Raw genomic sequence first — 11,151 nt, 5'->3', positions numbered from 1 at the left:
TCATTCTTACTCCTTCATTTCTTTGGATGGGGAGTTACATGCAGGTAAAAATGCTGATGTGTTACTCAATTTATCCAACGTGCAGGCTGTTCCTATGGCTCGAACTACAAGTCCAGACTCTCCCTCCAAATCAAAACACTGCAAATAACCAACAACTGCATTTCCTCTCATTTCAAGCACTTTCAAGCCAATCTTCCTTTGCAATTCACCTACAAAACAAAAGGTAAGGAGTTCATAATTAGAGTGATCTTTCACTATTGTCTTTCATGGTATTTTGCTGCTTCTTTTAGAATTGTCAACCAAGTCAGTAGAACAGGTAATAGATCCAACCTTATGCTAAGCAGCTGGTCCTGATCTCTGCCTCCTATTACACAATGTGACATTCTTGATTTGAAAAGTTTTTTTATCGTTTTTCTCCAAGTCTATTCCCATTGCCAAAACAATGTTATTTCACAAATGTTTTTCTCTGTTTTTTATTTTCATTCATTTTTCCCTTCTTCGATTACTTAGAAAGAGATGGTCAAAATGTGTGCTGGAACACACATAAGTTTCTAGCTACTCTATACAGTTCAGAGCAATGCAACATCTTTGGAATCCATGTGGATAGGCATCTATAATTTCTTCTTTATGAACTCACTTAAGTATTTCAACCTATTTAATATTTCTTTGTATTTTTAAATTAATAGTGTTTAATATGGCAGCCTCATCTAAAAAAGTAACACAAAGTAAGTAAAACAGGTACTACATATGCCACCCTCTTACTGCAAACAAAAGATTGCCTCTTCTCCTGTATTAGCTGTACAAAAAGACTGAAAGACTGTAACTGTAAGAAAGTTCATTGATCTATGTAGCTAGATAGCCTTGGCAATACTAAGGTAGAAAATATCATCTCTCTTCTGATTAAAATGTAGTATTACCAAAATCCTCTGTCAACAAACTGAAAAAGCTTCAGTGTCACAGAGGACAGCCTACCAGTCTCAATGTCAACAATGTTAAGAACTCAAGTGGAATGAAAAGGTCACTACTGCTTTTCTAGAAGCTTGGGTTTTAAAACTACTAGAACAGGTTTCTGTTGTAAAATTCTTAGCAGAGGCTGAAATTATGCCTGTAATGGTCTTGCAAAATTTCTAAGGTTAAGGGTGAGTATGAAAGTTTCTAGCTGAGTGAAAACTGCTATGGATTCCATTCAAGCCAAGGTCGAGATGGAATTATTTTTCACATACACAGCACGTAATATGACAGAGATCTATCAAACAGCCTGGGTCATTCTCAGAAGTTAGATTTCTTCCACATTCCTTAGGTCTGGACACCAGTAACAATGATTGCAGTGCGGAGCATTGTGTTACGTGACATGAAAAATTACTGCTATGAGGTCTGTTGGGTCTTTCCCTCTAACTACTGCCATGAATAAAAATATTAAGAAAATCTAGTAGAATACTTCCCCATGTGCTACTTTATCCACTTTCACTATTTATGCAAGGCAAGAAATATGCAAGTATTAATCCTGTAAACTGACATTCCAGGGGAACAGTATTAAAAACCTACTAAAAAAGTGAATTCATGTCAGTTACAACGATTTTGATCATTTGTATTTTTCCTCAAAATGTGGTGTGTCTCCTACTGAAGATATTGAGTGACATCTCCACAATCTTACGTTGCCCCAGTTACTAAAGATACATGTTTGAAAACACAACTCTTTTTTATTATTATTATCTTCCTTAAATCACAGCTGTATCTACAAGAAACCTGACATAAAGATCCCATAAGATAACCGAAACCACCACCTATCATTCTAGTGGCTGTTTTTCATAATTTCTTTGCACTACTAACACCTTCAGTATCTTCCACCTCTATTTATTGTATCTTGTCTTACTGTGCAAGTATTTTACAGTAGTAATTTTGTTTTGTTTTATTTGCATTGAAACAGAATTGTTTCACAACTGATGTTTGTAAGCATCACTAATACAAAAAATAAATAAATAGATAAAATAAAATAAATAAATCCATGAAGATACTTGATCCTGCGGAGACATCAACTGACTCTAATCACTTGTCTCCACAGAAATTGCAGGTATATCCTGCAGAATCAATGCAAGGCAATACAGACCGAGAAACAATGAAGCAATATGAATTTCAAAAACATGGGATGAGCAAGAGAAGTATTAACATACACTGTATTTGAGATAGTGTATATTTGTACACATGCTTCAAAGTGGTTCTGAGAGGGTGGAGTAGTTCTGCTATTTTAATTGTTTGAGTCAAAATTCTACTAATACTCCTCATATGGGTTAAGAACATCTTCAAGAAAGTTCCACAGGTTTATCTGACCTTGCTAAAAACAAGCAACAAATTAGACAGTAGCATGGCCTCCCCAAGAAGAAAAAACAAAAGTAAGCCATGCTTCAGTTAGAAGAAAAGAACCTCAGAAACAAAAGAAACTGAAAAAATAAACATAATTAATAGCAAAAATTGTATATGATCTTGTCTTAAGCAAGTCATTTAAATGGCAAATATTTTTTAAAGCAGCAATAACCATTACAGCCTACATGTTTAGTACCTGACATGAGTGAAATAAGTCTTTGTCTAGCCTCATTCGATGCTCTTGGTGTACGAATTCGGTCTATCCACTGGTATTCTGGATCTTCGTTAACTACAAGCTCTTCCACAAATCCATGAATTATTACTGCTCTGTAACACTTAGGAATAGATGTAGCTGTTTTAAAAAAAAAAAAAAAAAAGGTATACATCTATGAGCCAATAATTCATAGAACGATTAAGGCTGAAAGGGACCTTAAAGATTAACAGGTTCCAACCTTCCTGCTATGAGCAGGGACACCTCACACCAGGCTACACAAAGCCTCATCCAACCTGGACTTTAACACAACCAGGGAAGGGGCTTCCACAACCTCCCTGGCAACGTATTCCAGTGCCTTACTACCTTCATGGTGAAAAATTTCTTCCTGAAGTCTAACTCAAATCTGGCCTCTTTCAGTTTTAAACCATTACCCCTTGTTCAATCACTACCCTCTCTGTTGAAAAGCCCCTCCCCAGCTCCAGCTCCTTCAGCCTGGCTTGATAGCAGGGATTCCAGAAAGTAATCCACACCATTTTCTGTTAAAATGTGGACATACACAAGCAGTTTTGTTCTGGGAGACCCGGGAACACTGATAACTGTCCAATGAAACAGTTACAACACTTACCATTATGAAACCATTTCATTTTGTACCTCTTTAACAGGATATGCACCCAAAATAATATGATGTGCATACACATATGCACTGAAATGCAACTTATGGAAGATAAGGGGGAGGGGGAAATCAGTTATTTACAATTGTTCAGAACATGAACAGTAAAAATTTATTAAAGAAAAAAGAAAAGCAAACTAAATGATTTTCTGCATTTGTTACCGGCTTCAACATAATCTCCACTGGGCTAATGCAAGAGCTGGTGAAAGAAGGGAAACTGACAGAATAGGTAAAGAAAGAAAAGTGTTCTCTTCAATAAAACTTCTTCCGTCTACTTACTGCAAAAAAACTTGACTCCACAGGATGACTGCCTAAATCTGTTTAAATCATTGAAGAGGTCTACTTTCACCACCACATTTATCTCCCCACGTATACCTATCAATTTAAAAAAATGAAAAATTAGAAGCTGAATCAGAAACAAACACAAAACTAGCCCATTATTATTCCCTATTGTTAGTAATTAATTTACTTTCTATTACAAATGAGTTAATATTTTTGCAAAGAATATACTATAACCCTGATAGAACTGCTTGGTTCAACTGGCAGTTCACATGTTATGTGAACATAACAGCCTGGCCAGAGGAGCAGGAAGACATTTCCTTGCCTCTCAGATCTGCTGCAGAGATGCCATCTCAGAGGAGGTTTCTAGCCATCAGCCTCCTGCTACTGCAGTGGCCTCTGTTGCAGTGAGCAAGTGCTCTCTCTGCTCCTTTGCCCTGTATCATCAATGCAGGAAACATATAAAAATCGGTATCTAAATACTGTGACTGACCCCAGGATATCCTTAGCACAAGAAGATGAAGTACTAACTTTGATTATTGATGCCTTGAAACTAGAGTCTGGTCCAAATAAAATGTCTCTGACCAACACTAGAAAGCTCTTAGATTTTATCCCTGAAATGGTTTCAAAATTGCAGTAAAGCTCCTCTCTAAAGTTCAATCCAATGAGAAAATTCATGGCTCTTTCTAGAACCACAAAGTGGCTTTGGTAATGCTTGTAAAATACTTTGACTGAGAGAAGAAATATATTAAAAATATGGTATTACAGACTTTTTAGGAAAAGGTTAACTTTTGACCACAATGAAACTTTACTAATAACAGAATCTTTTGTCAAAATACATCCATCCTTTTTGATTTTTCTACTTTGCTATTCTGAGCTTTTTCTTCCTTTTCCCCACCTAATCACAAAATCACACCACATATTATAGGTTCTGACATATTGAGGGCTACACTTTGAGATGAGGCTGATATCTGCTGTCTTCAGAAGCCTTTATCACATAAGTATATGACACTTAAACAAAAGCATTAGATTCATAAATTGACATTCTTGCAATGAAGTCACCTAGATCTATCTTCCAAAAAGCCAACAGAAAGAAGCCTTCTGTTACTACACTGACGTGCCTCAGGTTCACGTATTTTACCTAAGTATAAAAAAGCTGTGAAATACTAATAATCTAGGAAAATACAGAGAAATCTAGTTCTCTCTGACATATAAGCTGTACACATCCTAAGACAAGCATTCACCTACTGTGTCTTTCTTCAAAAGAAAATACAAGATAGGAAAATGTGACCAGAATAAAAGGCTAAGTAAGAAAAACACATGCAATATTTCTCAAAAAAAAAAAAAAAAAAAGCCTATTAAATATAATGGGTTTATATGTAAAAATACTTTGCATCAGCTATGATGATCATCTAGTAAATACCACTTTCCCAACAGTGATTCGCAATTAGCTTTTAACATAGTTAGGTCATTTAATTCCCACTGGATAATGAACAAGAGTCATAATGATAACCACATAGATGTTCAGCAATGAGGTATTCCAGCAGCAAGCTAATTGCAGTGAACGACCTAAACTTCCTGGGACTAGAGCCATGTTTTATTAAAATCACAGGCAAAAATATCATTAACTTTACCTTCTCATCCCTTCAAGATATTCTAATGAAATCTATCTAGAACTAAGAGTACCTTCTGCAGAGAAAAGGAATTTCATCCTTTACATTACGTTGAAGACACATCACATCCTGTCCCTTCATCTCAAGTGAAGTTTATGCAGCATCCCATGAAGGCCCACCTCATGTGACTTCAGCAAAAGTATATTCCTTTAGTAAACATGCTCTAACTGGAAAAGCTGTTTGGGTCTTTTCTTAATTTTGCAGTAACTATCTGAAATATCATGTGAAGATTTTTTCCATTTGTCACAAGTTCTGTAGAAGTCGTTCTGCCAAGCACTAGTCTGAATTACCATGCCAGAAATAAGGAAAAACTGACAGAAGAATAGATTTCCAGCTCCTAAGGCTAAAATTACTAAAATTTCTAAAAGACATCTTACAGAAAATAATATTGTAAGAAGCAGATTACACCTCAAAAGCATTGTTTTACTTTTAAATTAGCAAATCTTACCATGAATGGTATCATAAATAGGAAACCAGCCAGAAATAACTGTAGCTGCTTCACTGTAGAGCAAAGGATCAATATCTATGTACACTTTGCCAATGGCATCATTAGCACTGTAGGTATCATGATCAAGAACTGTGATCTGGAGAGGTTCATCTTGTAGCTCTTCATCATCTACCTAGAAACAAGTATTAACATTAAATCAGTATTTTTAAAAATGCAGGGAAACACTGCTGCAAAACAAAACCAAAAAACAGAAAACTTAGTTATCTACAGTGACCTGACATAGATCAATCTGTAATTTTGATTTCCTGTATCTAAGCAACACATTCACTTATTTTGATTTTACCCTTCAGAGACTCATGAGATCCTGGAACCAGAGTTATCAGTGGGGGAAAAAAACCAGAAAAGCAAGATTACAGTTATTACACATTTTACAATTCACACAATTTGTTCTATGTCACATTCTTTACATAGTCCACCCACCTTCACAATACATACTTTTCAATTAAAAAAATAAAAATCTAAAATAAAGCATCTCAGAGATTATACTCTGAAGTTATGACAATTGGTGCTCTCAACCTTCTGAACTGGTCAGTGGCTTAAAAGACATTTTATACAATCCACTGTAAAAATTCAGTAATTGCAGACATGCACCTTCCTAGGTAAATGCAATAACTTATCTGCAGATACCTCAGGTATTTTATAGAACAAACAAAGACAGGCTTTCTACAACTTTTTGTGTTGAAGGCCACAAACCAAGAATGAGGTTTGCTAAATGCAATGTGATGACTCACGTAAGTGTTTGCAGAATTATAACACGCAGTCTTGCAAAAAGATCAAACTCCACACACACACACACTTACGATGTCTTAAGCAGTTAGTGTTTTTCCACTCTTTGAGATGTGGAATTCTTTTTTTAATTTTTTCATTGTTGCTGTCTGGTTCTTTTCTTTCCCAAATCCATTTTTCCATGCAAAAAGATAGAGTTTTGAGACTTCTGTTATTGTCAAAAAAACCTCTTTCTGTATAAAGAGTTAACCCTCCACACAGATCAGCTCTTTCCCCTCCCCAAAAAATGAACCCAGGAACTGAAAGCTGAAAAATAAAAATGGATTGAATTGCTATACCACAGAAATACTTTCTTAATCAACTTGGATTGCTGATTAAGAGATGCTCTAAATCAAGAATTCCATGTTGATTAATAACCTGCCTAACCTTACCATTTTACATTTGTTTTAAAATGTATCTAACATTACCAGCTATTACATCACTTAGTACAGGTACAAATATTTATGTGCCATATTATCTTGGAACCACTACTACATAGTCAAATGTTTTAATTATTATGTTTTTTCTAAATACCATTACATAATAATTTTAAAAAGTAATTTAAAAATGCAGTAACAAAATAAAAAGAACATGTGAACACTTGTTCAGGGCATAATGTCAAAGTACAACAATGAATTAGATCCTAGGAAGCAATAAGCAATTGCAGGAAAATGCCAAGTGCCCTCACATTATTACATAAGGAAACGGGAAAAGAAAGGGTCCAATAACCGTCATCCAAGCTCTTTATTTCATATATAGTATTTTATTATGATTCATAATGCTATTTTCCCCTCATTTTCACCACTGTCTTATCTTTTTTAGTATCACCCAGAGTAACATTTGAGTTGGATCCAACCTGGCAAGGTTTTGTCTTTACAAACAGTCCTAAAAAGCCAAGGAGACACCTTTGGCAAACAAGGTCTAACTATAGATAGGTTTGCTGAAAATACTGTGTGTGTGTTTAAACAGAAACACACTTCACTCCTCAAAACTCATTTTCTGCCAGAAATGAAATTATTTCATCAAAGGCATCTAAACCAGAGTGTCTATATAGATATAGGCAAACTCTTACAAGATACTTACTTCAAATTTGAACCACTCAGAATTCCACTGAGGATTAAGTGATTTGGGATACACATCTGTCTTAAATGTTGTATTTCCAAATTTTACCTAAAAATACAAGCATAAATAATAAATACTAATAAATAAATAAAACACAAAGTTACACACGGAAATAATTTAAAATACATATTTCAATAATATCAACCAATCCTTTTCAGTGAGAGTGGCTTTCTTAATTTATTCACATATATCATTAAGTAACTTTCCATGTATCAAAATCACTTCCAATGAATCTCTCCCACTATTAAAATTGTCTTTTCCTTCTCCATCACTTGAGATAAAAATTTCATTTATATTGGCTATTCAAAGTCACCTGATATACTCTCTTTGCCTTTTATTTAGAAATGTCCTATTACTGTTCTCCCTAGGGTTTCTAAATCAGCTTTATTGACAATTTATAAAAGAAATACAGGAATAAGATTGTAACATTGGTAAGTTTATTACTTAAATTTAAGAAATCTCCCCAGATACATACCAGAAAATTACTGAAACCATCTCCATTAACTGACAATCTTGATATGCTAGACACCTATCAGTAAATTCAGGGCAGCAAGCGGGATGTTCCTTATCAGTTTCTATTCCCTTCTTAAAATACAGAAAATTCCAGAAAGCATATAAGCAAAAAGGTTAGAGGCACTACATATACAAACCTCTCTCTATATATACACCTGTAACTGTCAGTTACTTAAGACTGAATATTCTCCACACTTATATTGATTAATGCATTCTCAGCCACATAATAGCCTATTTCAGTAATCTCCATTTGGTCTCCATAGGAGTCCAGTAGGAGTCTATTTCAGGACAACTCCATTTGGGTTTTGAGGTGTCTTCTGTTCTGGGTTTTTTTGTTTTGTTTTTCCAAAGAGAGAGAAACTGAATTTCTGTGATGCTCCCTACCTCAAGAAACCATGCTGCACAATGCAAGAGCCTTTATTTCACTGCAGTGTGCATTCCAACTCACTTACAAACACTTATAATTCTCCAAATGTTACCTCTCAAAATAATTTGTACTTCAATTCGTATCAAGTATCTGATGGTACTTACAAATACCCAAACTTGGTTTTGGTTGATTTGTTTTTTAAAATTCATTCCAGTTTCTTAAGAAAATAATGTGTCCTGAGAGAAAAGAAATGTTGCAGTCAAAGACAGGTGTGGATTTTGAATGTCATTTTCTTAGTAAAAGTCTAAGTGGATTTTGGAGACTAAATTGAGGCTTAGCTTTTGAAAAAGTGCATAGCAAGTCTTTCAGTATTTTTGCTCAAGAAAGCATTAAATAAATGCTTCAGATGTGTCAGTAATATGGTGATTATATTGCACTGGTGCATACCCCAACTCTAAAGAAATGCTGCACTTTTTTAAGAACACCCAGTTACCTTTAGCACAGAACTCAATGAGTTCACTCTGAACTCTGTATAAATAATCATAAATACCTCTGTCAACAGAACTCTGTACAACATTTATGACCAAAGAAATAAAACTAAAAATGGTGGGGTCCTCTATTTGATTCAATGAAAGGTAACGCTTTCCAAAAATAAGTAACCTCAAAGTAAGCTTTAAAGTTAAAAGCCTGAGTGGTATGAAAACACAGGACTAAGCAACCTCATGATAAAAAAATCTTTTCACTATCGAAAGGTGGATGTAGCCTACGTGCATAGGGAAAGCTAACAGCACTGCCACTCAGAATGTGCATACAAAGCAGCACAACAAAGCCCTACTTTGTAGACCAGAAGGTGCCAAGACCCACCAGCCCAGAGCTCCACCCAATCTATTTTTATATGTTATCTAGGGAGTAAATGAGTTCCCTTGGAGCCCCAGGCAGGTGTAACTTAACTTCTCCAGTAGTCAAACTAGTTCATTAAAGCTAGTAGAGGTAATCAAGCCCTGTTCTGCTGTCCACTGTACAAATATAGAAGCACAATCACAGAAGAAATGGTGCTAATTTCCTCCAGATCACACGTGCCTGCAAAGCCCAAGTTATGCGTAACCTGAGCCAAGAGTGCCAAAGTATTGACTCATTTTCTTTCCTAATTCTATAATTATATTAGAAAGGAAATTAAAAGCTAGCAGTCAACTAGCATCTTAACATTACTCCAGCTTTCATTTGTAAGTGAAAATGTGCTGTAAAGATTTTCAGCAACCTTACACAGAAAAAGATTTCTTCAAGCTCAATTTATTGAGGCAAGTCTCACCTGCTGCCTTGCCTACTCCACACGTGGGAAGGGTACTTCTGACAGGTTTTTTAAGTATCAGCCCTAAAAGCAAGGCCCCATCTATGTATTTCTTTAGTCTTATTTTTGCCAAGGCATTCATGAAACTGCACATCAACCCAGGTAAGCAAACTGATCCCGCACTGAAAAAAAATCTATTTTCCTTTTTGCTAGCTAGCACTGAACCAGATGGATTTCCAAATCTATTTCACTTCACAGCTGATGGTGGGGGTTGGCACAACTGGAGCAGGGTTGGGAAGAAGTGACCAAAAAGAGAGAAAAGCTGTTTCTCCTCAAGGCAGCATAAAAACAGCCCAAATGAAACTCACCAGAGCTTTATTTCCTATTTCTGTCTTCCCTGTCTCCTAGTAGCATTCATAAGAGTTGCTGTAAGCTGCCTATTAATCACTTTAAAAATTACGTAAGAAATGTGTATAAATTAAGTGATGCGCTTAGTGTCTAATGCCAACCAAATTTTTAAGCACCAAACCAAATCAGGACTCATTATACTCAAAATCCATTTTTATATCAATGTTATCAGACTTTTCAATTTATATAGAAAGACATTTTGTCTTCCTACCTTAATTCCAGCATTGCACCACCATCAACTACTATTTATGGTACAAGCATACATTTACATAACATTCCATTTTAAAGACTTCTTTGCTTTTTCTGAGAGTATAACTTGTGACTCTATGGCATGTTACTGAAATGTTCTAAGTTACTCATCTAGGAAATAATGAATCATAAAACAGAAGGATTACACCAACTTATTTTACAGTCCCTTCCTGAGAAATGCCCTGATATTATTGCCTGTTAACTATATGATTATAAAGAAGGTTGAGGTTAAATACTTTTGGTGTTACAAGGTGATTTAAGCAGCACAGAGAATTCAACATTGGTCCAATAAAAATACTCTTTGAAACTATTTTTGGAGCCCAAATACTTTAAACAGGAGCCATTGGTCTTAACGCCTGTACAACCACTCAGCACTTCATATATCCAGAGATCCAAAGAACTTCAACACGCTTTTACTGCTTTTCCATCCTTACCCTGAAACGGATCCCATTTCACTGCCCTATCAACAGGAGCCGCTCACCAACAACCCCCCCGCCAACCCCTGAGGCTGAGCAGGTTATTCCCAACACGCCGCTCTCCGGTTCCACTCGGCTGCCAGCTCAAAATCACGCCCAAGGGTTCACCTGGAGCGGCTCTCAGAGCAGCCCGCGGACGGGGGCTCCTCGGCGGGGCTCGCTGCCCTGCCGGCCCCCCAGCCCCCCGGGGAGGGAGCTGCCGCGGGGCGCCGGGCCCGCAGCCTACGTGCCCGCGGGGGCACCTGTCACCGCAGCGCT

At 36.3% G+C, this 11,151-nt stretch overlaps 1 protein-coding gene across 1 annotated transcript in view; it reads right to left on the bottom strand.

Annotated features, from left to right (window-relative positions):
- The window catches only part of C2CD5 (C2 calcium-dependent domain containing 5), a 74,469-nt gene that overhangs the window by 51,449 nt on the left and 11,869 nt on the right, over positions 1-11,151 (bottom strand). Inside the window, exons 2-6 of the mRNA XM_010003012.1 lie at positions 7,554-7,640; positions 5,646-5,817; positions 3,525-3,620; positions 2,558-2,713; positions 11-209 (exon numbers count right to left, since the gene is read on the bottom strand). Coding sequence (XP_010001314.1) covers positions 11-209; positions 2,558-2,713; positions 3,525-3,620; positions 5,646-5,817; positions 7,554-7,640 — 710 coding nt within the window. The remainder of the gene's footprint in view (positions 1-10; positions 210-2,557; positions 2,714-3,524; positions 3,621-5,645; positions 5,818-7,553; positions 7,641-11,151) is intronic.

This window comes from Chaetura pelagica, unplaced genomic scaffold (assembly GCF_000747805.2).
Source record: "Chaetura pelagica isolate M959 unplaced genomic scaffold, ChaPel_1.0 scaffold117, whole genome shotgun sequence".
NCBI lineage: Eukaryota > Metazoa > Chordata > Aves > Apodiformes > Apodidae > Chaetura > Chaetura pelagica.
Note: the sequence above shows the minus strand (reverse complement) of the source record. Positions and strands in the feature narration are given on the sequence as shown.